Consider the following 26,618-nt stretch of genomic DNA (forward strand, 5'->3'; position numbering starts at 1 on the left):
GGGGAATGGTGCCATCCACAGTGGGCTATGTCTTCCTATATCAATGACCCTAATGAAGACAGTCCCTCATAGATACAGGCTGATCTGATCTAGATAACCCTCACTGAATCTCTCAGGTGACTCTAGATTATGTCAATGTGACAAAACTGATGGTTACGGTATTATCTACATCCACATATGTTTTAAAACTTACCCTTCTGTAAGTAGCCTTTTTTTTTTTTTTCTTTTAATCAGTTCAAAGTTCTACATATTCTGAACCAACTCATTGGTGTTGATGAAGAAAGAATAATCAGAGCCCAGTAAAAGATGCACAGCTATCCAGACAGCACCAGCATTTACAGATAGGTAAGGTAAAACTAAATGTTCAAGCTGTTCAGTGAGTACCTTACAGCTCCAGCGTGGTTTGTCTTTTCTTGGAGTTGTAGCTTATGTTAGTACCAATTTTTGCCCTAGCCTACTGGGGAATAGGGTGATCTGGTTTTGTTTCTTGTCCAGGAATAGCTTGTGAAAATCTTAAGAGAAAATATGACAAGAAACTGGGCCAAGGCATGAAGGTGGGGAAAAATAGATTTTTTTTGTAGATTTATTCATGCTATTTATGGTACTTTTAAAATTTTAATGACTGTCCCAAAGCATATTAGTCCATCGTGAATTATACTATATTAGTTACTCCATGTGTGTATTATGTAAATATAGACATTATGCTTTGCATATGGTTTGAATGCGTTTGCACTAGTTAAGAAAAAAGTATTCTTTCAAGAGACAATTTCATTTTCTGTCATCTTGAGGTAATCTATAACAGGGTGGTGGTGGTGGTACATGCCTTTAATTCCAACACTCAGGAGGCTGAGGCAGGTTAGATCTCCAAGGCCAGCCTGGACTACAGAGTGAGTTCCAGGACAGTCAGGGCTACACAGAGAAACCCTGTCTTGAAAAACAAACAAGATATTCTATAACAGTAACTTTCAAGTGTGGTTGGAGAAGTTTTACTGAATCTCACCCTAGTAGTTAGTGATGTTTCCTCTCTCTCTCTCTCTCTGTGTGTGTGAATGAAGCCTTTGCTATGCTTCAAAATACCTAGTTCAGATTATCTCTTTTGTGATCTAAAAAGATTGTACATATATGACACAATAGAAAATACTTTCATTGTCAGCACTGAAAATACAAGAAAATGTCTGAAATATTCTTTAGAGCTATCCAGATAGGGACAAAGTAACAACTCTGTGACACACTCTCCCACTGTATTTGGGTTTCACATCTAGCTTGCTCTTCCATCTATCTCTTTTTTGATCCCTCCAATCATCCTATTTTACAAATTTTCATAAAGAAATTAGTGTAAAAGTGCACCACTTATACTACTCAATTTTAAAAGCAATTCTTCTAGTGAAATATAGGAGCACAGGAAATACTATTAGAAGAAATGAACCCTATTCAAAGGACAAGTCTTTGATAATCTTCTGCACAATAAGCACAGGTTTCTTATTCCATGAGCATTAATAACGTTATAAGCCTTCTGGAACTGAGATGCATGTTCTGTGTTTTGGATTTTTTTTTTGCAAATGGAGTAAGCTTTTAAGTTAGTTCATATAAAATTAGTTTAAATGCTTTGAGTCCACAACATTATACAAATATAGTAACTACAATGAATAGAACGTTGATTCTTGCTTGAGACAGATTTCTAATAAAAGTATTGTGGACAGTGTTTCCTGTCTTGAATTTAATCTTTTAGCAAATGTATCTGAAGGTAATAGGTGGCTATGTCTCTTGTTGGCAGAAGACACAGAGAACCTGAGCATTTTTCTCCTGAATGACTGCAAGTCATTAAGGATGTCAAAGGAAGGAGTGTTAACCTAAATCACTAAGTGAAAAAGTGTACCCTAAATGTTCCCAAGGGGTTGGGCACTTCAGTGAGATTTACTACTTTAACAAAGGTTTACAGTTGTTGACTTGCTTTCTCGGGATTAAGAAGCAGGGACTATGTATGTCCAGCAAAATAGATGATTGTGCTTCATCAAGTAAAATATAGCTAAGCCTGTTTTGGTATCACTGGCCAGAATTAAAACTATTTTCCCTTCTGAAGCGACTTGAGATATCTTTTTGCTTTAAGTGCCTGCCTCTGGGGTCCATAAAAGGTGGCTGGAAACTAGGGGTTAAGGGGGGGAGGGGAGTGGGAAGGCGGTGGATGCGGACTGTGGATCCTAGAGTTGAACGCGTGTGAAAAAGTCCTCCTCCAGCAGCCTCGGAGGGGGTGTCTCCCCCAATACCAGCTCCCTCCCCCAGGGCTCATGGGGCGGGTCCGGTGTGCTCAGTAGCAGCAGCGACCGCAGCCAGCAGCCTTGGGGCTGAGCGGCGGTGGCCTTCTGGCAGCTCTGGCAAAAGGCAGCCAGCGCCGAGAGCCCAAGCCCTGGGGAGATCCAGCTGAGGCGGCTGCCAGGATGGAGGAGACGTCGAGTGGAGCCGGAGCCACCGGGGACGGACCTCCTCCCCAGCTCAGCTCCCCGATAGCTCGGAGAGGCCTGCTCCAGGGGCCAGCGAGTAGAAGAGGCTTGTGCCTCGGGCCTGGCGGCGGCAGCCGAGAAACGAGGCAGGCACAGCGGGGTAAACGCGCGAGCTGGGGCCGTTCTCGGGAACACAGCGCCGCGGCCGCTCATTGTCTGTCTCCTTCCACCCGGGGGCAGACAGGAAGCCTGCCGCCAGGCCGGGCGATGGACAGGCGCCCGGGCCAATGAGCACAGCTGACGGAGAGCGTGGCGGCAAATGAGCGCCGGGAAGAGGGGCGGAACTTCCGGGCGGGCTGTCACCCTCTTCCCCCCTTTTGGGCTGGAGGCTCCACCTTTTGTGTTTCCCGCACAGTCAATCAAAATAGGAAAAAAAAAATCCCCGGACCGCTCCGGCCGTGTCCGCCGCCGCTTCCCGCATCCTCTCCCGCCGCCGCCGCCTTCGCTTCTCACCATGTGTAAGGCGGCGGGGAGCCCCGCCTGAGGTGTCCTAAACACACTATGACCGGTACGTAAAGCCGAGAGAGAGCAACCCTCGCTGCCTCCGCCGCTGCCGCCCACAGCCAGCCCGGGGCCGCCACTGCCGGCTCCGGGCCCCCGGCCCCGAGTGTGTGTGGAGGCAGAAAGCCGCACTCCCCCTCGCCTCTCCGCCCTCCCCGCCAGCCCGCCAGCGTCCAGCCCGCCGGCCCCAGCAGCGCCGAGTGCCCGCCGGGCGCGGGGCGGGCGGCCCAGTCCGCCGGGAGCGCGTCCCCCTGTGTGCGGGCGCGGGCGGCGGGCGGGCGTTGTGTGAGTGACTGACGGTGCGAGAGCGGCGAGCGCCGCGAAGGGAAAGGGGAGGAGAGGAGAGGAGAGGAGAGGGGGCAGGGGCAGCGCGGGGAGGAGGAGGAGGGAACGAGGAGGAGGAGGGTTACAGCCGCGGCGGGCGGGGGCAGCGGGAGGGGAGGAGGGAGCGCGCCGCCGCGGCCGCGGCCGGGGGGAGGGGAAGGGGCCGGGGCCGGCTGGCGCTAATGTGGCCGCGGCCCGCGGGCCCCCTCCCTCCCCGCACCCGCCTTCCTCCCCGCCCCACCCCCCTCCCGCGCTGTGCCTGCAGCTCCCGAAAAGCCCGTGAAACAAGAGGAGATGGCTGCCTTGGACGTGGACAGCGGCGGCGGCCATGGGGAGTATCTGCAGCAGCAGCAGCAGCAACAGCAGCAGCAGCAGCAGCACGGAAACGGCGCGGCGGCGGCCCAGGTGAGGAGCGGCTGAGCGCGGCCCGGCTTCCCGCGCGCCGCTTTCTCCTCCCCTCGCCCTCCTTCCCTCCCTCCCTCCCTCCCTCCCGCGCGCGCCCGCCCGCCCCTCCCCCGCCCCGGGAGCTGCCCGCCCGAGGCGCCAACGCTCCGACCCCGCCCGCGCGCCCCCGCCCGCCCCGCCGCCTTTTTTTTTTTTTTTTTTTGTACGTGTGTTAAGTGTGCAAGTGTGTGCGCGCCCTCCCGGGTGGGATCCGGGCGGAGGGGAGACCCGGCGCGCAGCCGTCCGCCGCGGGGGCCGCCGAGCGGGCCGAGCGCAGGGAGACGCGCCGTCGACCCGGAGGAGGAGGAGGAGAGCAGGAGAGCGCGGGCCCGGCTGGCCGGCGCGGCGAGGCGCGGAGCGAGCCGCACTTCCTGTGTGAGCGGGCCCGGCCCTAACCGCCACCCCCTCCCTGTCTCCCTCTCTGAACCCGCCCATCGCGGGTAGGACACTCAGCCGTCACCGCTCGCTCTGCTGGCCGCTACCTGCAGCAAGATAGGGCCGCCATCGCCGGGCGACGACGACGAGGAGGCGGCCGCCGCCGCCGGGGCCCCCGCCGCCGCCGCCGCCGCCGGAGCGGTAAGTCCCGCGCGCGCGGCCCGCCCCCGCCGAGGCCCCGAGCCCGCCATCCCGGGCCTGCGGCGCGCCAGCAAGCCCGCTCGCCCGCCCGTCCGCCCGCCCGCCCGTCCGCCCGCCGGTCCGCAGGCCTCGCGGTCGCCACGCGCCGGCTGCCCGGCCCCGCCGCGCTTTGCTGTCCGCTCGCCTCCCCGGTGGGAGCCCAGGCCGGCCCGCGCTTTCCGGAGATTGTCACTGAGGCGTCGCGCGCAAATTTTTTTACAAAATGAAGTCTGAGATGGAGGAGGTGGGGGGTGGGCATGGGCCTCCAAAATGGTTGTTTGAGTAATTGGTATCAGGGCTTGGGAACTCGTTCGCTTCCCAGCACTACATTTGCAGGCACAGCCTATCGGCCGAACATAGTATCACCTACAGAGCAGTGGCTCGCATTTCTAGAGTTTTTGAATCTTGGGCCCCTTTGCTCAAGTTCCCAGATCATGGTTAATTTGGGCTGTAGATCGTGTAACCGTAGATCATGGAAAGAGCTTGTTGTTTTATACGCAGGAACGAACACTTATTGCAGTTTTTTTTTTTAAACTTTGATCATCCACAATTATTGGCTTTTCCAGACTGCTACAACTTAGCACTAGTTTTTCCTGAATAAGGTTAAGTGAAACAGTTGGAGGCTGTGAAGTTTAGAAGTTAGATAGTAATACTTTAAAAGCCTTTGAAATTGGCTAGAATATAGGTCTTAGAAACAAAACGTAGATGAAAGTTATTTTGTTTACGTGCACTCCATACTTAAGAGTTGAATTTGGTTAGCACAATTGAATTTTATGACTAGCCTGATAAGGATGTATTGGGATTGTTTTGGAAATTTTAGAATGTCTATGACATGGAGAGAAGGAGCTGGAAGTCTTAAGACTCAGTATAAAATTAAGGTGCTGTAGACAGTGTGCATTTTACATTTGTGTGGGTCATTGCCTAGTGTGAAAAGGTGTGTTCACATTTTAAGTTGTTAAAACACTTCTCAAGACTAAGTTTTTTAGAAGTGGGTCTATTTTTTTAGAAGTGGGTTTATAGGAATCTGTTTATGTGTTGGCAGCTTGACCTGTCACTGTTAGAAAAGTTTGCTATTGTGTAGCAAATAATGTCTAGGCATTCAGTTAATTGTTACACTATATTAGTAAATAGATAATTTTAGTCTGTGGTCAGTGGGAGTGTTTTTAATGTTTTATTTTTTTTTCAGCAGATTGAAAAGTAAAAAAGTTTTTTCAGAAAATTATTTTTAAATATAGATGGATTAATTATACTCTCCCAGTCCCAAAATGCCAGAATAAGTTTATTGGTCACTTTAGTAAGCTATTGCACAAGTAAAATTGAAAAACAAACTTTAATATTAAATATAGCAAGAATTTTCTTGTAACTCTACCAAAGTTTGGAATTGCCCTTCCAGATGGGGGAGGGGAATGACGACAAGAAAGTTAGGGATGAAAGCATATATTTTAGTCTCATTTAGGATTAGTATACTGACTCCAGCAGAGTGAGTGTGTGCATATATGTGTGTATGTGATATTTCCATGCTTTAAAATTCTCTGAACCATCAGATCATTACCAAGAACACATTTCTTGCCACATGAGCATGAACAATCTGAGCTCATTATTAACAGTAATAACATGAAAATACAGTTTGGCTAGAGAACCCCCAAACTTGGGATTTTTTTGGTGCATGTTTGGTACTTGATAAGTCTCAGAGTTCTTTCAGTTTCTCTCACTTTGAGCAAACTTGAAATAAACTGAGTTGGAAGTTGAATAAGGTGAAAAACATGAGCTGTCTTTTATTTTTGTCTAAACATTAATGGAAAATGAAAGTTAATTTCCAGCTTGAAAGTGATTCAAATTACATTTCAGAAAACTAGTTCAAATGAATTCGTTGGGATATTTTCAATATTTAAAACTATACTGAGGTAAATAAATATATATCTTAAGTACTTTGATAGTTGGAGATGACTTGAAATGTGTGGAAATGTCTTGAAAGTGTGTTAAGTTGTGAAATGTTCTTTAGATTTATAACAAAACTGGAAATACTGAATCAGTTAACTTAAATCCTTCACCCTTAATGACTCCATTATTGTGAAATATTTTTCAGATCTGTGAAATGTTTTGATGTATTACTGAAGCTGCACATTTTATTTGACTTTTGCCAGTTTTTCCATTAATGTCCATTTTCTGATCTAGGTTCTAGTCTAAGATACCTAATTGTGTCTAAAGTCAAGGGCAGATGTTCAACTTAATGCCAGTTGTTTAGCTTGGTATTTCAAAATGAAAAGTACCTTGAAAAACTAGTGTTCGATACAGCCTTGTTTTAAATACCATTTTGAGTTTGGAACTTGTTCTAAAAGGTTCCTGGCCAAGTGTTTGTGCAACGCTAAAGATTAGACAGTTAATAGCAGTTCTATCTATAATGTCCTGTAACATGGACATCCAAAGATGGTAAAGCAAAGTTCCTTTGTGTTTTATTACTAATAATTAGGAAATATGAGATCTCTGCATATATTAACTTGTCCAAGTTACATGCCCAAACTTGATTGTTTCACTTGTACTTTAGTGAAATAGACTATACAAGCAAATTTTCTGAAAGTCACTGGTTTAAGTTATAAATTTAGTGTTCATTAGTTTTGCAGGTAAGTTCTGGCACAATTTAAAGGGTGAATTCTAACTCATTTCAAGAGTAGCGTATTTTGCCATTAAGACCTACAGGGCTAGGGTGTAAGTTAGGGACAGTGATTGCCTAGTATTTGCAGAGTCTTGCCTTCAGTTTCTCCAACCCCCACACATTTGGGTAGGGGTGGGGAAGTCCCTACAGTGTCATTGAAGTCTGAGTCCTAATTGAAATTTTACTTGATTATCTGCCCAAGAATGTTAAGATTTATTTACTTCACCTTAGTTTCATACTTGTTTTGGTTTTCATTTACATCCTTCCTTCTGGCTTTTATAAAGCCATTTATGGGGTCTGAGAAATTGTTCTTTCAAAATACATTGAGAATGCGTTTTCCCTTTCCACTGGTACAGTCTAAGAAGATAGGTCCTTTCTTTTCCTTTAATCTTCACCCTGTCGTTCCTGTGCATAATTGCATTGGAGAATGCCCTTATCATAAATTGCTATGGCAAAATCATTGGGAGTGCCACTACCATCCAGAGCTCCTGTAGGTTATGGTCCTTTTCACCTTGTTATGTGTGAAAACTTACACTTTTTACAATGCCAATTTGGTAATAGATGATTTCTTTGTTCATTTTCTAGTAGGAATATTAGAGTGACTGAAAAAATAGTGGCTTAGGTTTTTTTGTTTTGTTTTGGGTTTTTTGAGACAGGATTTCTCTGTATTAATTTGGAGCCTGTCCTGGTACTGGATCCATAGTTCAGGCTGGCCTCCAACTCCAGAGATCCACCTGTCTCTGCCTCCTGAGCACTGGAATTAAAGGTGTGTGCCACCAGTGCCTGACCTGGCTTAATTTTTTTTCTTTTCTTTCTTTCTTTTTTTTTTTTTGGAAAGTTACATAGAGGGTTATCTGACACTTAAATCAATCCAAGCTCTGCCCTTGTTTCCTTTTGTTTATGTATTTCCAGTTACTGTCTTTTGGTATTAGGTGACTTTCTAATTTACACTTTCCCATTTGGTTTTAGTGTACTTGATCTTTTTCACTGGTATGTTGGTGGAAAGGGCTTCAGATTTCAGGCTTTGTTTTTGAGCTATCTGGAACTTGTTCATTGTAGAATTACATAAATTGGTTTATAGTTTCTTAGACACTAATGTCTCAAAGTCAGTTTTATTGATGATTTCTTTCACTATATATGTATACTTTCTATAATTTTCTTTTGAGTGATTTGAAACTAATACATTGATCTTACTTTGTTCTAGGTATCTAATGGATGTTTTTTAAGTCTGATATCATAATTTTAATAACTAATGATAACTTGGAATTACATAATGCTTTGCATACTTTGCATATATGTGTGTGTGTGCATATATATATGCAGTTTTTCTTTTCTTTTTTCTTTTTCAATAGTCTTTATGTATAGCATAGGTGGGCCTCAAACATGAGATTCTCCTGCCAAGTGTTTGGTTTACAGGTATAAGCTACTGTACCTAGCCTTAAATACTTTTTTTTTTTCTTAAAAATGCTTTTCACTTTAGGATTATTCACAAAAGTTTTAAAATATCATTTTATGTTAGATATGCAGAGTCCTCCCCTTCATTTAACTACTTTGGGAAGTTAATAAGGTAGTTTACTTAGCTCTGAAGAGGTAACATAGATAGTATTTATGTAGACTTGATACTTGAGTAGTTGTGCTTATTTTCAAGGAACTTGTTGACTAGAAAGCTTTTCACTGGTTGTTAAGTATCAGCTTTATTATCATACATTTTTCATTTTATTTTTAAAAGCAAATGGACAAAATACCAGTTTTGTATAACTAGCTTAGGATAGTATAAAGTACTATATTCCTCTATAAAACCCAAGGATATTTGTTAATTTCATACAAGCTAAAAATTTGATGGTAGATCCTCAATGGAACGATTTTACTTTTATGCAGATTTAATATAAAATACACTAAGTAAATTTCAGTTTTCTTAAAATGCCCATAAAACTGAAATAAAACATTGTTTTGTAATGTTAGGATAGATTATTTATCATTAAAATTTCAGTTCCAAGTCAAAATTTAACCAGAAGTGACTTCAGTGCCTGATCCTTGATATAAACATTGAAGATTAGTTGTAAGTGTATTTTGTTTTAGTTTGGGCCTGGAGATTTGTAGTGTGTCCCATTTTCTTCACCTTTTATTTTCTTCTGCATTTATTTCGGTCTCCTTCACTGGGCATTTAGTTTGTCCCTATAAAATACAGATGTGATTGCACCAATCACTTGCTTATAAATCTTTTATAGTTCTCATTTATTATCTACAGGATAAAGTCCAAACAATTCAGCAGGATCTACAAAGCCATTTACAAATCTTGATAGAAGTATCTGGTTGTGTTCCCCAATGCTTTTTGTCTATGAATATAAACCTTTCCCTGGACCCTCTCTTGAACTCTAAGCTTAGTTTCTTTTTGTTTTGTGGATTTTATTGTCTATACCTTTATTAATGCCTCTGACCAAAATGAAATTTTATATTTTAATGACTTAATTATCTTTAGTGTGGACAATCCCCACCCCTACCCCCCATCTTCTGTGTTCCCATGTTGTATTTTGATTATGTGGCTAGATTATTCCTCTTTTCACATTACATTATATTAGCATGTATATCTATGTTTGCTTGAATAGAGTTGTGACCATTTGTGGACAAAGATTTTGTTTTGCTTGTTCATGCTTATTTCATCTTCACAAATATGCTCAAGTGTTTGCATTAAATCAAAGATGAACTGTAGTTCATTCTTTGAAATACACTTTTTAATTGTGGAAAATGAGTACTGGATTTCTTAGTTGCTCACTATATTCTCAAAGAGTATTATTCTCAAGTACTGTTCTAAAAAATTTTCTTGTGAAAATTGGTGTAAGCTATAAACTAGGCTGCCTTCTCAAACAGTACTTTTATAAGAAGTGGATATGCTCCTTTGGATAATACAAAGGTTCCTTGATGCTCAGTCATATATCAACATTGACAGTGCTGGGCAAGCTATATTTCTATATTTCCATTGTTCAGTGACAGGGTTATTGCAAATCACAAATAGATCTGGAATAAGTGAGGTAGTACTGTCTTTATTTCGATGTTAAGTCATATAGGGTCTTGTTTTCCAGCGTCTTTATGACTGATTTTAGTATATGTAGTATACTTTACTCCTGCTCATTTAGTGAGGGCCAATCATATAACGTTTGAGAGGGACTTGGGGTCTGAGTTAGGCACTTACCCTTAGTATTAAATACCTTGCTGTTTGATAATTATATGACTTGTCTCTTGTATTTCTTATCCATGAAATGTAGATGTTAATAATAGCACCACAGGGTTGCTTTAAGAGTGTGTAACTATGGTACCTGACATATAAAAGAAAAGCCCAATGTCAGATATTGCTTTTTTTTTTTTTTTTTTTTTTTTTAATCTGCTCTTTGATCTTGTCATGTAGGATTGGTTTTTTTTTTCATTGTTTGCCTACATTGGCATTTTTCTAATGCAGAATCTATAAACCATGGGGATGATTGTTGTGTGTTAAAGAGTATGAAACATATATGCTTCATAGTCTACTGCAATTTTAAAGTAATAGGCACAGCCACATTCTTTTTCTCCAGCATTTAGCTAGTAGTAAAACTTTGAGGACTTGACCTCTGCTGTGTAGTTGCAGGACAATCACTTTTCCTCATTAAGTGCTGTTTTTGTTTGAGACAAGGCCTTACTCATAGCCTAGGCTGGCCTTGGATCCAAGATGACCCTCCATCTCAGCTTCTCTTGTGCTGGGATTATAGGTAGCAGCCTTAATATTACCCAGGGCCTACGTGGTTATTTATTTTATTTTTTTTAAGTTTCATCTCCCCTGCACCTTCCAGTAGTTCTTTTTTTAAAAAAAATATATATATATAGTATATAAATGTGTGTGTGTGTGTCACACACACCCCGACACTTAGAGAGTGGTGGCTTACTCATGATAAAGTTTTTTTAGATTTATGATACAACAATAATACAGATTTACTCTTCTAATTCGAATAACTTGGTAACAAACACCATGCTGTTTGTGTATATCTGCTTCCCCCAATGGTACCTGATGTCAGCTTTTTTCTTTTTTCCTTCTTTTGGTTTGCTTGTTTTTCTTTTTAAAGTCTTGACATATATCAATCTATCTCCCAGGCTTTCTTCAATAGCCCAAGGTGGTCTCTCCTCCCCCTCTCCAAGTTCGGGTTTCCCTGTAACTCTGGTTGTCCTGGAATTTGCTTTGTAGATCAGGCTGGCCCCAAACTCACAGAGATCTGCCTGCCTTTACTTCTGGGTACTGAGATTGAAGGTGTGTGCCACCACCGCCCAGTGCCCAAGCAGGTCTTAAACTTGAGGAAGTTTCCTGCTTCAGCCTCCTGAGTGTTGGCATTATAGTTGTGTTCTATCCTGTCTGGGTTTAAGCTCCACCCCCAGCCTGGTTTCTCTGTAGTTCTGTCTGTCCTGAAACCCACTCTGTAGACCAGTCTGGCCTTGAACCCAGAGATCTACTTGCGCCCTGCCCCCCAATGCCAATATTCAAGGTGTGTGTCACTATTACTTGGCTTATTTAAATATTTTTAGTGGGATGAATACTCTTTGAACTCTGTCCTGTTCATAATCTTGCTTATACCCCTCTTATTTTGTACAGTTTATAGATTATAGATGAGTGATTAAAAGATCAATTTGTGTTGCTAGGCAGCTGCGACCCCACCCTCCCCCACCCCAGTTTCTCAGCTGCTTTGGCTGAGGCTGCTGAAATTATCACATGGATACGTGAGTTCTAAGACAAGTCTGGCCAATGTAGTGAGACCTTGCCCATCTCCACCAAAAAAAAGTGGTTGTCAAATAATCTAGAATATCCTATTAAGATACTTCATTTAAATAGGATGTACTATGGTTTTGGTAACTTAAAGCTAGAAGTGAAAATTGCTATGGTATGTGTAACATTGCTTCTGTATTTGAACTCTTGTTTTATTAAGGTGCTTTCATTTTTACATAGTAGGATTTATACTAGGTGAGGTTTTTTGTTTTTTTTTTTTTTTTGGGAATTGGATTAAATTATCACAAGTACATCACAACATTTTTGTTTTCTTCATCCAGACAGGTGATTTGGCTTCTGCACAGTTAGGAGGAGCACCAAACCGATGGGAGGTTTTGTCAGCCACACCTACAACTATAAAAGATGAAGCTGGCAATCTAGTACAGATTCCAGGTGCTGCTACTTCAAGTGGGCAGTATGTCCTTCCCCTTCAGAATTTGCAGAATCAACAAATATTTTCAGTTGCACCAGGATCAGATTCATCAAATGGTACAGTGTCCAATGTTCAGTATCAAGTAATACCACAGATTCAGTCAACAGATGCCCAGCAGGTTCAGATTGGTTTCACAGGCTCCTCAGATAATGGGGGTATAAATCAAGAAAACAGTCAAATTCAGATCATTCCTGGCTCTAATCAAACCTTACTTGCCTCTGGAACACCACCTGCTAATATCCAGAATCTCATACCACAGACTGGTCAAGTCCAGGTTCAGGGAGTTGCAATTGGTGGTTCATCATTTCCTGGCCAAACTCAAGTAGTTGCTAATGTGCCCCTTGGTCTGCCAGGAAATATTACCTTTGTACCAATCAATAGTGTCGATCTAGATTCTTTGGGACTCTCGGGAAGTTCTCAGACAATGACTGCAGGCATTAATGCTGATGGACATTTGATAAACACAGGACAAGCTATGGATAGTTCAGACAATTCAGAAAGGACTGGTGAGCGGGTTTCTCCTGATGTTAATGAAACTAATGCTGATACAGATTTATTTGTGCCAACATCCTCTTCATCACAGTTGCCTGTTACGATAGATAGTACAGGTATATTACAACAAAACACAAATAGCTTGACTACTTCTAGTGGGCAAGTCCATTCTTCAGATCTTCAGGGAAATTATATCCAGTCGCCTGTTTCTGAAGAGACACAGGCTCAGAATATTCAGGTTTCTACAGCACAGCCTGTTGTACAACATCTACAACTTCAAGATTCTCAGCAGCCAACCAGTCAAGCCCAAATTGTGCAAGGTATTACACCACAGACAATCCATGGCGTGCAAGCCAGTGGTCAAAATATATCACAACAGGCTTTGCAAAACCTTCAGTTGCAGCTGAATCCTGGAACCTTTTTAATTCAGGCACAGACAGTGACTCCTTCTGGACAGATAACCTGGCAAACATTTCAAGTACAAGGGGTCCAGAACTTGCAGAATCTGCAAATACAGAATACCGCTGCCCAACAAATAACTTTGACACCTGTTCAGACACTCACGCTTGGTCAAGTCGCAGCAGGTGGAGCGTTGACTTCAACTCCAGTTAGTCTAAGCACTGGTCAGTTGCCAAATCTACAGACAGTTACAGTAAATTCTATAGATTCTACTGGTATACAACTACATCCAGGAGAGAATGCTGACAGTCCTGCAGGTGAGTCTTAATACTATGCCATAAAAAGTACAATGATAAACGGGAAAACTGCTTTAGTTGTTTATGAACATCTGGCATTCATTAAAGGTGCTACATCTTTGTATTTATAAGAAAGAGGCATCATTGTATCTTCCAAATTGGTTTTTTTTTTTTTTGAAACTTTGTAATATTTGAAATGAAAGATTTCCTATTGTACTAGTAACATTTTTTTTCCCCCTGCAACAAGTACATATTTGTTTTGGCATCCTATTGGTATTGTCAGGCATCATAGGTTTTTTGTTTTGTTTTTGTTTTCCAGTAGAGTGTCTTCATTGTTCTTGGTATGGGTTGAGTTTGACTTTTTTTAGGAGGCTGGGAAGGTGATATAGTGTATCCCAAGGCTGGCCTGGAACTTGCTATGTACACTAAACTGGCTTTGAACTCTAGAAATTTGCCAACTTCTGTCTCCCCTGTCTCCCCAGTGCTGTGATTCAAGATGTATGCCACCATGCCTGGCTGAGTTAAACATTGTATATATGGTATTTGGGTGGAATATTAGGTTGGCATAATAAAACAAGGTACTGGAAGTTCAGTTGTCTCAGCCATTATATATGTGATTCTGGCTAGTTTTCTCTGCCAAATTCAATTTCTTCATTGTATAAAATGGAGATGTTAGACTAGGAAACTAGGTGGATACTGGCCATTCCTGACATTTCTAGTTTTGTGATAGTGCCATTAAAATGAGTTAGAAAAGCTACTAAATTAAGTATGTACTGTAGATGTTTTAAGTCTGCTCATTGCATGTTTTGCAGGCATGATTAAATAATGAAGCTTAAAATGTAGCATTATTACTGAATTAATGTTTGTCTAGATAGCATTGAATGTTTTCATTTTGCACTAATTCCTGACTTCTGTAACTTTAATTCTTCACATTTAGATTTCTGAGATTATACAGTTAAAACTTTCAGTCTGTCTGATTCTGCAGTCTTTATTGGGTTACAGAATTGAAGTGATTAAAGTAACTTCTATCACTTTTTTTAATATACCAATTTTTACTGTTCATTTGTTTTGTTTTTTTGAGAAAGGGTTTCTCTGAAACCCTGGCTGTTCTAGAACTAGTTCTGTAGATCAGGCAGTCTGAAACTCAAAGAGATCTATTTGTCTGCTTCTGTCCTCAAATGCTGGAATTAAAAAATACCTGGCTCCCGTCACTACTTTTAATGATTCCTTTTTCCCCATTTCCTCTTCTTCCTGTTCTTAGGAATTTGAGATTTATGTCTCCAACTAGTGGGGTTGTCATTGAGTCTCACATTTGCATTTGGAAACTATTGTATCTGGGCTTTCTGAAACTCTTTAGATTAGACTTGGTTTTTTGAGAAAGGGTTTGTCTGTAGCTCTGGCTGTCTTGGAACTCCCTCTGTAGACCAGGCTGGTCTCAAACTCAGAGATCTACTTGCCTCTGCTTCCTGAGTGCTGAGGTTAAGGTGCACTATCACCCAGCTTTTATTAGGGTTTTTCAAAGTCTGATCTTTAGGCCTCTAGAGAATCTGAGGATTCTTTCAGAAATTCTTTTTCTAATAATACAAAGATGTTCTCTCTCTTCTTTTTCTTCTTTTCCTCCTCCTTCCTCTTCCTCCTTCTCCTTCTCGTATTCACACTGATCAAATTTTAAACTTGAGGCTGGAGAGATGACTCAGTGGTTAGGAGCATTTGTAGCCCAATATATGAGGATCAGGGATCAGTTTTTTTGTTGTTGTTGTTTCTGTTTTATTTTGGTTTTGGAGACAGGGTTTCTCTGTGTAGCTTTGTAGACCAGTCTGGCCCCCAACTCACAGAGACCCTCCTGGCTCTGTCTCCCTAGTGCTGGGATTGAAGGAGTGTGCAACCACAGCCCGGCTATGAGGATCAGTTCTGATCCCAGGCTATTGGGTAGCTCACAAATGCCTGTAACTGCAGTTCCTGAGCATGGATCTTAAACATTTTCCTGGCCTCTGCAAGCAGCTGCATACTACTGTGCTTAGTATGCACATACACTCCACACACACACACACACACACACACACACACACACTCATGTGCATACATTAAAAAAGAAACCTTTAAACTGTAAAAGTATTTGTATTCTTCATGATTATGTACTCTTAGTTAAAGAGAAAATTACAGTTTCACTGAAAACCTACTTCATAAGTCAGTGAAAACGTTTCCAAATTTTGACTCTTACATTTTGTATAACTTTAAAAAGGAGTAGGTTTTTAAAGAAAATATTCTGTGTGTAAATGCAGGTCATTTATGTGTATGCCATTATGTACATTGGTTAAAGAAGAGGTAGTTCTCTTCTTGTGGGAACTTGGATCAAATTCAGGCTTAAAAATCATCTCAAGTGCTTAAAAAAATAAGTTTTATTGAAGTATAATCCACATACAAAATTTGTCTTGTAAAGTGTATAATTCAGTAGTTTTCAATGTAGTCTGCTTTTTTGGTTACTATGAATCATGCTGTTATGAGCATTTGTGTGTGTGTGTGTGTGTGTGTGTCTGTCTGTCTGTCTGCCTGTCTGTCTATTGCCTGCCTGTGCATGTGTGTGTGAGAAAGAGTGTGAACAAGAGTAATGTTATATGTTTTATGCTCAAGGGTTCAGTTTCTCTGTATCTCCATCAGTACTTTTGACTATTTTTTTCATTTTGACTTCTTAGTTGGGTGAAAAGATAACTCAAGAGTGTTCAGGTGTTTTTCCTACATGTACACTTGGGCACTGTGTGCATGTCTGGTGCCCACAGAGGCCAGAAAAGGACATTGGATTTCTTGGAACTGGAGTTACAAATGGCTGTGAGCTACCAGATGGATGCTGGAATTGAATTTGGGTCCTGGAAGAGCAGCCAGTGCTCTTAACCTCTGACCCATTTCTTTAACCTTAAAATTAGTTTTTGAGATTTCATATGAAGTGATACCTTTCTGCAAAATAGAAATGAGCTTGTCACATTGGACAAATATTTCTTATCAGTGGTAAAATTGAGGATTTCCAGAAGGAATTGGAATTTTTTCTATAGCTCAGATTTACTGTGTAAGTTTATATTTTCTTTGATGCTACGGTGATGATAAAGATTTTAAAATACATAATCGGATGTCTGGCATTTGGAAGTCTCTAGGAAAGCTGGGTGAACCAGTAGTTTTTACATGAGCAGTTTTATAGTGTTAGAAATCATTTAAACAACAAGATAGATCAATAGAGATGGAATGCTTACTGATAGATAGGGTTAAAGATTCTACTTTAAAACTGACCTTTAAGAGGTTGCAGTGTTTGTGCATGCCTTTAACACCAGCACTCTGGGAGGCAGAGTTTGAGGATCTGAGTTCGAGCCCAGCCTGGTGTACAGAGTGCGTTCCAGGATAGCCAGGGCTACACAGAGAAACCCTTGAAAAACACCCCCCCCCCAAAAAAAAATAGGAAAGAGACTGTCATTTGTTAAGTTTGGAATAGTATCAAAAAATACTTTATTCCTTCCTGTTCCAGCTACATATCTTTGTGAGATTGATTATTCTTCATATGCCACATATCATAAGCAGGTGTATACAGGTGTATACAAATCTGATCTCAGATTATGCCTTTTTCTCAAGCATTCAAGGATTTGCAAAAATGTAAAGCTTGTTTTCTCCTTTCGTGTTGTGTAGTCCTGGCTGTTAATAGGTTTTGCAGCGTAGAACAGCCTGGGTTTTAATTTGCAGCATTGATCCTTCTGCCTCTATCTCCTAAGTGGTGGGTTACTCTCATGCACCACCATGTCTGGCTTGTTTTCTCTTGAAAAGAATTTTGTTTGGTAAGTAGCTTTTCATAAAATGTTCATTCGTGTTAATATGATGTATTTATTTACTTGATGCTAAAGATTAAGCCTGGGGCCTGACACATGCTTATTAGGCAGGTACTCTTAAGATTTATTTTTAAGTTTTATGTATATCCCCCCTCCTTTGTGTGTGTGTGTGTGTGTGTGTGTGTGTGTATACACCTGTGTACATGCACGAGTGCGCATGCGTGAGAAAAAGAGAGAGATACTATGGATATCCTAATTTGAGCAAAATGTTTTTGTGAACTGTAGTCATATTTAAAGAGGTTAAAAAGAGAGTCCTGGGCTGAGGTTGTGGCTCAGTGCTTAGCACACAACAGGCTTGGGATTTAATCCCTTTATGGTGAAAATTACTTGTGAAAGACATCTGAAGATAGAAGCTGAATCATTTGAAATTTCTGAACTGTTCTAAAAGCATTTAGAATTTTTAAAGAAACTTGTTTTTTAAGATTTTATAAAGTTAGAGTTGTTCAGTGCTAAAATTGTTAGGAAAACTTACTGGGAATTTTATGATTTTGTTTTGAGACAAATCTCATTCTAAGGTAGATAGGCTCCAAACTTGCATCAGTCTTCCTCAGCCTTGAAGGTATTGGGCTGAGAGGTATCCATCATGCAGGACAAACACTTTGGATTCGTGTTGATTATGAAACTAAGTTGGAATACATTAAGTGATTCCATGAAGTTAACCTTCAGATGTTATTAAATACACTGGCTTAAATACAAGGTGATAGGGTTAAGGCAGTGATTTGTTTATTGATGGGTACTCCAGCACTAGTAATAAAAGCTAAAACACTTTGATTTTGGGAATAGAAGTCTTTTTTTTTTTTTTTTTTTTTTTTTGTGTGTGTGTGTGTGTGTGTCTATAGTTGAGTAGGTGTGGCTGTAGAGATTGATTTTACACTTAGGCCCAACTTGCCTGTTTTTCTTTGTTTTGAGACAGTCTTTGGATCCGGTGACCATTGTTTGGTTAGAATGGGTGGTTAGCAAGCTGCAGGGATGATCTTCCTGTCTTTATCCCCTTTTCCCAGAGTCATAGCCACATAAGACAATGCCCCTCAAAAAAAAAAAAAAAAAAAAAAAAAATTTATTTTTTTTTTTTTTTTTTTTTTTTTTTTTTTTTTGCATGGTGGATCTGAACTTGGTCTAAATGCTTGTGCTGCAGACCTTGTACTGGCTGAGCCATTTCCCAAGTCCCAATGAATATTAGGTAATTCATAGGAAAACTTTGTTTCTTTTTAATTGACAAGGTAGGGAAATGAAGGCTGGGTTTAGTGTTATATAGACCTGATCCACAGCATTAAAAAGGGGAAAGAGAAAAAGATATCTTATTTTCAAAGGAAAAAAGTTTATCTGTACTTAAGACATAGATGAAAATACTTTAAATATGTCCTTGTTTGATATGGTTTAGTTTTGGTAGATATGAATTTAATGTTAGTTTTCCAAACTATTGGAGAAAGCCCCCAAACCAGTGTTCTATAATTTGTCCTTAAAAAAAAAAAAAAACCTTTAACAACAAAAAAAGACCTTCATTCCACCCTTTTTTTTATTTTTATGACATTTTTATGTGGATTAATGTTTTTTCCTGCATGTATATTTGTGTGATGGTGCCAGATCCTCTGGAATTGGAGTTATAGACAGTTGTGAGCTAACATGTGGGTGCTGGGAACTGAACCCAGGTCCTTTGGAAGAGCAGCCAGTGCTCTTAATTGATAAGCCATATCTCTAGCCCCAGCATTTTTAAAGTAGTGAATTTGACCAAACTTTTGATCTGTCTAATATCCTTTCATTGCCTCTCTTCTTTTAGGAACTGACTCGGTGCAGAGTAAGCACAAGGCAGAGAGGAGAGGGACTTTGGCTAAGTCAGTGGGAAGGGAACTGAGGAACAGTGGGGTAAGAGGAAATTCGTAAGCTTTGGAGCTGGGTTACATTGGAATTTTATTTTAATGGTCAAGTGAATGGTTTCAGTAATTGTTAGTTGGATATCAGTGAGACATCAGAATCTGCTATTCAAGCTGAACTAGAAATGAAATGTTGAGTGTCTTTAATAAAAATAGATGTGATGAGATGAAACAGTTCAGGTCTAGTTGGAAATTCTGTCCCAATTTCAATACAAAGATGTTCGAAGGTGTACATGGGTGTTTTGTTTGCATGTTTGCCTGTGAACCAAGTATGTGCCTGGTGCCTGTAGAGGCCAAAAGAGGGTTTCAGGTTCCCTGGATTTACTGTTAGTTACAAGGCACCGTGTGGGTTCTGGGATTTGACCCTGGCTCCTCAGCAAGAGCACTCAATACTAACTGCTGAGCCATCTCTCCAGCCCTGACATTTTTTTTTTTTTTTTTTTTTTTTTTGTTAATGAAATTCAAACCAGTAACTCAAACAGTTTGAGAAATCAAGGATTCTAACACAGCACAACCAAAACACTAACCAAGTACATACTTAGGAAGTACTGATGATAATTACAGACCTAGGGATTTTCTTAAGAAGACTGAAACAGAAGATGGTAGTTGAAACACATAGATGGATGGCAGGAAAAAGGCCTAATGGAACAAAGATGTTTAAGTAGACAAGAAGGATAAAATGTAGGATACAGATACAGGGTTGGATGTGTAAGAAGATAGTCACACTGTGACTGGAGAGGGATATGGCTAGAGGTCTCTTCTTACAGATAAGTTGACTAGAAGCAATATGACCAAAAAAAAAATGTGTTCTTGTTTTATAATAGAAACCAGTTGGGTAGGAGGGCAGATAGATGTCACAAGTTTGAGGAGGGGTGTGTGTGAAATGGTCATTTGGAAAAAATTAGAAATTAGAATGTGAAGTGAATAGTTTTAGTACTGGCTGCTCTCTTGAGTAATAGTGTTTTCTTCATTTGTCTCTAGCTGCTGAGGTGCAGATACAGGGTATAATTAATTAGTCTCTGTTCCCTAGTAGAAACATTCTTCTGTGCTTTTGGTTCTAAACTATGCTTCCTCTGCTTTCACTTTGTTAGTCTGGCTCTTTGCTGTGTAGTTGGTAAGGTAAACAAATCTTTTCCACATCTCTAACCTTTCCTCTTTCTAGAGGCAGAATCTCACAATGTAGCTCTTGCTATCCTGGAACTCAACTATGTAGACCAGGCTGTCCTTGAACTCAACAGAAATCCTGCTTCTGTCTCCTGAGTGCAAGGATTAAATAAAGGTGTGTGCCATTACTCCTGGTTCACATTTCAAATTTTAAATACACAATGCTCATACAAAGCACAAGTTTGCAAGCTACAAAGCTGGTAGCTTAAAAATATCTTCTTTGTGCAGTTTTTTTTTTTCTTTAGAGTAGTAAGTATTCCATTTTCATTATCCATTCAGTTTGTTACTGGATATTTAAGTGAGTTCATATAATCTCAGCAATGAACCTCTTGTTCTCTCATATGTGGAATCTAGCCAGTGTTGTACATATATGTAAACAAGTGTACCTGTGGATACAGCGTAACATGAAAAAAAAAAAGAGAGAAGAAAAGCTAGATAATTGGGATGAGGACGGAATGAATTCAAGCAATCAGCATGAGTTAATGCAAGAGAATGTGAAGCTAATTGTCAGATTCTAATTCTGTTGTAGATAAGTAGATAAAATCTATTCAATACTGAAAGTGTAAAATTTAATGCAGCGTTTCACAGCTTCCATTACTAATGCCAGTTCTAGTGTATATTAAGTCATTGAGTTGCGTAGACTTTGGGTCTAGTTAATTTTTGGTGTGTAATGTTTTTATTTGCATTTTCTAACTAATAACGCTTATAAAAATATGAAATTTCAACAACAAAAAGATTGAGAAATTTAAAAAGTGTCTTCCTTACAAAGCAAAGTCTTTTCCTTCCTACTATTTGACATTACTATAACCAGTTTTTATATTCATAGATTCCCTAGTGGACATTATCAGGACGTATGTTCTCTTGACATTTCTGGATATCTATACCTTCCTTCTAAATTAAACGTTTTAAAGCTGTGTCCTTTGCTATTCCTAGATATAGCTATTCCATTCTTTTTCTATTTGCTTGTTTTATGAGACAGGGTTTGTTTTTGTGTAACAGCCCTGGCTGTCCTGAAATTCACTCAGTAGACCAGGCTGGCCTTGAACTTAGATCCAGCTGCCTCTGAGTAAATGCAGAGATTAAAGGCCACACTGGTCTGGCCAATCTTTTTCTTTTTTAAAAAGTGTCTTCCTTACAAAGCAAAGTCTTTTCCTTCCTACTATTTGACATTACTATAACCAGTTTTTATATTCATAGATTCCCTAGTGGACATTATCAGGACGTATGTTCTCTTGACATTTCTGGATATCTATACCTTCCTTCTAAATTAAACGTTTTAAAGCTGTGTCCTTTGCTATTCCTAGATATAGCTATTCCATTCTTTTTCTATTTGCTTGTTTTATGAGACAGGGTTTGTTTTTGTGTAACAGCCCTGGCTGTCCTGAAATTCACTCAGTAGACCAGGCTGGCCTTGAACTTAGATCCAGCTGCCTCTGAGTAAATGCAGAGATTAAAGGCCACACTGGTCTGGCCAATCTTTTTCTTTTTTTTTAAAGATACTTTTATCTGTATGAGTGTTTTACTTCTCATGTATGTGTGTATGTGCATGTTTGTGCTTGCAGAGGTAAAAAGAGGGCCTCTGGTCCCTTGGAAGTGGAGTGACAGATGGTTGTGAGCCACCATCTGGGTGTTGGAAGTTGAACCTTGGCCCTTTAAGAAAAGCAGAATGATCTTAACTATTGAACTGTTTATATTCAGCCTCATCTCACATCATTCATAAGTGGAAATTTTGGGCTACTCAAAAGTTATTAAAAGATAAGACTTTAATTGTTGCTAGAAATCTGTTAGTGACTCCCAATTCTAGTAATATCTTGGGCAGTGTATAACTATTAACTTGTCTTAAAAGTGGGAAGAGGATTTAATGATCTATGAAAATCTTGAAGATGAATTGTGCCTCTAGACTCTTACTGGTTTGGTTTGTTACCTGTATAATGAAGAAAATAGTTGGTAAGTTTTGGGTAGAGGTAATTATTCATAATAAATAAATTAGTGTTGTTTCTTACATCTGGACAAGAAAACTCATAAATTTTATTCTTACATTTTGGTTACTTATTTGAATAAACAGAGAAAAGGCTCAAAAACATGAGAGGAGGATAGATAGGTTTGTTTTTATTTTTTTTGCTTTTTCAAGACAAGGTTTCCCTGGCTGTCCTGGAACTCACTCTGTAGACCAGGATGACCTTGAACTCAAAAGATTTCCTGCTTCTGCCTCTTGGTTGCTGGGATTAAAGGTATGAGCAACCATGCCCAGCTAGAAATGTATTTGTTTTTTTGTAGTGGCATCTTGCCTTGACAGTGAACTTGTGGTGGTGGCCACACCCTTTGGGAGTGGTTTCAGGTGCACACACAAACCCATTATATGGTAGAGGGAGGGGCTGGCTCGAGCACTCTTGGTTTTGAGAGAGCATTGGAAGGGCAGAGACTGCATGTTCTGGAGCAAGAAGGCGGAGGCAGTTATTTACTCTTATCTGTATAAGTGCTTCCCTAATAAATACCTAGTTATCATTTTTCTTGAGTCTGGTGGACTCATTTAAACCCCGCCTTCAGTTTTTAATTCAGGATTGTAACATTTTTGAAGAGGAATAACATAAGTTAATGAATGCCAGAAAACACTTGAATAAATAGGAACGAGAAGAAACTAGTATTAAAGAAGGTAGGAGGTTATTTTAGTTAACAGGATAAAGTAATGAAAGGAAGTAAGAGTGTTAGGTATTGAAATGGTGTATTCAGAGGCTGGATAGATCCATTGTTTAAGAAAGGTTATATTATTTACAGTTTAAGGAGAATCTTAATTTGGGTGTGGCAAGTAATTTGATGGCTTGAAATGACTGATAATAGAAATGTAGAGATTGAGCTCAGAATGTAGGCACTTGAAGTCAAGACAATTGACAAAGGAGCTAATACTAAAGGTGGAGGGTTTATCCAGTGCAGGTTAGATTGGTTAAGATTGCTTACTGCTTTTGTAGAGTTAGTTCTCAGCACCCGCATCATTGCCTGGAACTCCAGTTGCTGTGGATCCAACACTCCCTGGGCTCTGTGTATACTTGCACGCATGTAGTACACATAAACTCAACACATGTGTACACAGAACTTTTTTAAAATCTTAAAAAGAATTAAAGGTGTTTAAGAAAGTTTCTGTTTTGAGACACTGTCTCTTTGTAGTCCTCTCTGTCCTTGAACTCAATATGTAGACTGGGCTGGCCTCAAATGAACAGAGATCCATCTGCCTCTGCGTCCCAAATTCAGGGATTAAAAGCATGTTTAGGGAAGTTCAGAGGGTAGATTGGGATCTTAAGTTTTATGATCAGTTGTAAAACATGAAATATGTAAAACAGAAATATGTACATTTTCTGTAACTTCTCTGATGCTCTGTCAGGATGTTTTACTGGGTAACATTTTGTTGACTAGCAAGATTTCTCTTGATACCTGGCTTTAGGAAGTTCAGTTTGGAATAGATGGATAATTTTGGTTTGCATTGGTGTATTTTCTATTGCTGTGATAAAACACCATGTCCAAGGCAACTTATAGAAGGAAGGCTTTATTTAGGTTAGAGTTCTGGGTTCCATCACAATGGAGGAAGGGTGATAGTGGGCAGGCATGACCACTGCAACAGCCGAGTTCAACAACCCGCCCTCAGTGACTTCCTCCAAACAGGGTCACTAACTTGAGACCAAGTACTGAAATGCCCAAGATCATGGGGGGTATCTTATTCAAACCACCACAAGTGGGTTTTTATTTTTATTTATTTTTTTCCCTCAGAAAAGCAACTGCATGATTGCTTAGATACCATCATCTTTTGTTTTTGTTTTTTTTTTTTTAATTAAAGAACTTACTTTATCTTAGAATGGTAAGTTAAAACACTCAAAAGTCTGGAAAGGTAGATGGCATAGTAGTGAAGAGCATTTACTGCTTTTCCAGAGGTCCTGGGTGCAGTTCCTAGCACCCACATGGCAGCTTACAACTATCGTTATAGTTCCAGGGAATCTAGGAACTCCATCTTCTGGCCTATGCAGGTACCAGGCACACACACACACACACACACACACACACACACACACACACACACACACACACACACACACGCACGCAAACACACATACACGCAAACACACATGCAAACAAAACATTCACACACATAAAGTAAATCTTTTATGTTTATAAGGAAACATTAATGGCTGTTTGAGGTGAACACACATCTGAACCAATACAGATTTCCCTATATATGTATGTCTCTCCTTATGATGCTTTTTATTGTTTATCACTTACAAGTTTTTAATTCCGAATATTTTTTGTAATTCAGCCATTACCATGGATCTTCGAATATCCCAAAATGCTTTTGCGAATGCTCGACTGTAAATGGAACAGAGTAAGCATTTACTCCGAGGAAAGGGGGAGTTAGTTCAGCTTCACCTGTGAGACCACAGCGTCAGCTTTTTAACCTTGAAAATCTGATACTGATCTTTATATTTGGGTGAGTGAGTAGACAATTGATTTTTAGTGTTAAATGTCAGGAAATTAATTTATGAAGGAAATAGAAGAACCATTGTAAAAATTGGTGAAAGTTGTCTTTAGTGTGTGTTAATATTACTGTATCCCTTTATTTCCCTGTAAGACAGGGTTTTGCTGTGTAGTTCAGGCTGACCTTGAATTTTTGGCTCTCTTTTCAAGTGCTGTGTTCTGGTGTGTACCACAATGCTTTGTTATTCTTTTTTCCTTTTATCTCATTTTTGAGGAATGAATGTAACTTTTCCATCTAATTTTTAGAGTCTTGGTAAGAGAAGTTGTAAAGAAAATTTGAAGTCTTGTTGGAATAGTGTTTGAGCAGGGTTGATACTTTTCCTTGTTGCTTTTCTAAATCTTAGGAACTTTGTTAAAGGAGAAATATGTTACTTGGTAAAGAATTTTGCTTGTTAGAGTTACTGTGTTATTTAGTTGGTTGTAGAATATAGATTATAATCTCACCTTTTATTGTTTTTCTTTCCTCCTGTCCTCTCTTTTCTTTTTCTTCTTATCCCCTTCTGTACCTACCTCTCTCCCTCCTTTCTCTTTCATCTTGGTTAAAATCCTTTAAGTAAACCTTCTACCACTGAAATGCAAGTGTATGTGTTGAGGGGAAAGAAGGAAATGTTGGGATAAAATTAATTGAAAGCATAGTTTGAAAGTTTCCAATTGTGATTTATTTATTTATTTATTTATTTATTTATTTTTAAATGAGTCTATCTAAGTGGTGGTGCACACCTTTAATCCCAGCACTCAGGAGGCAGAGGGAGTTCCAAGCCAGTTTGGTCTACAGGAGTTCCAGGACAGCCAGGATTACACAGAGGAACCTTGTCTTAAAACCAAACCAAACCAAACCAAACCAAAGTCTAGTTGTCAATACTGTTTACTTTGAACACCCTTCCCACAGCATACCCAGATTGGATATAATTGTGCAGCATGCTGTTGTTATTGAAGTATGCCAGTGTCTGGCCCATTATGATTGATCTGTGACAAAAGCTTGGAGTACAGGATTAGCTATACTCCAAGTAGTAGAAGTGGTAGAAGGTTTTAAGGATTAGGATGGATAGAAATAAAAAATGTATTTTTAAGTACTTGACATATGTCTAGATGGATTGAGGTATGGAAAAATAAAATACAAATTGAAATTATAAAACTTAGTATTAAAATAGAATATACAAATTCAGTTTTATTTTTGTTTTTAGATAGTCTCATGTAGCCTATGATAGATAGCTTTGAACTCTATAGGTAATGGTACCTTAAAGTTCTGGTCCTCTTGTTTCTACCCTGCAAGCCCTGGGCTTACAGGCATGCACCACCTTGCCTGACTCAAATTAGTAATTTTTATGTATTTCTCATGGGTTAGTTAAATAATATTAAAATTTACTGTCTTTTACTTGGAAATTATGTGTGTGACTTTCATTATGTGTCTCTTGGGTCACACTTAGTTAATAACATGTTTTAATTAAAAATTAATAAGAAGGAATGTATATTCTTAACAGAAAACATTAACTGTAGCATTGGCTCAATCTGGTAGTGCAAACTGCTTTTGGAGGGTGGTAATGTACAAAGGAGAAATATTTGATAAAAAACTTAGCTGCAGAAGCACAGACAGCAAGGACTTGTATTTTTTTTTGGGGGGTGACTTTGGAAAGCAAACAGTATTTTAGCTGCCATTATCAGTTCCAGCAAGTTCTTAGGAGAAAGAGATGAACTAGAATATCAGTCCTTTGGAGAGGATCCACTCAAGGTTAGGGCTCTCACTCCCTCCTATTGTTAAAA

The 26,618-nt window shown here is 39.9% G+C and overlaps 1 protein-coding gene across 2 annotated transcripts in view; it reads left to right on the plus strand.

Annotated features, from left to right (window-relative positions):
- The first annotated feature begins 2,856 nt into the window (after positions 1–2,856).
- The window catches only part of Sp3 (Sp3 transcription factor), a 41,765-nt gene continuing 18,003 nt past the window's right edge, over positions 2,857–26,618 (plus strand). The window contains exons 1-4 of one of the 2 annotated variants that reach the window (XM_051184471.1): positions 2,857–3,006; positions 3,589–3,728; positions 4,212–4,343; positions 12,100–13,459. In XM_051184471.1, coding sequence (XP_051040428.1) covers positions 3,000–3,006; positions 3,589–3,728; positions 4,212–4,343; positions 12,100–13,459 — 1,639 coding nt within the window. In that variant the 5' untranslated portion in view covers positions 2,857–2,999. The remainder of the gene's footprint in view (positions 3,007–3,588; positions 3,729–4,211; positions 4,344–12,099; positions 13,460–26,618) is intronic. The other variant, XM_051184472.1, reaches the window with a different exon arrangement.

This window comes from Phodopus roborovskii, unplaced genomic scaffold, assembly GCF_943737965.1.
Source record: "Phodopus roborovskii unplaced genomic scaffold, PHOROB, whole genome shotgun sequence".
Taxonomy (NCBI): Eukaryota; Metazoa; Chordata; class Mammalia; order Rodentia; family Cricetidae; genus Phodopus; species Phodopus roborovskii.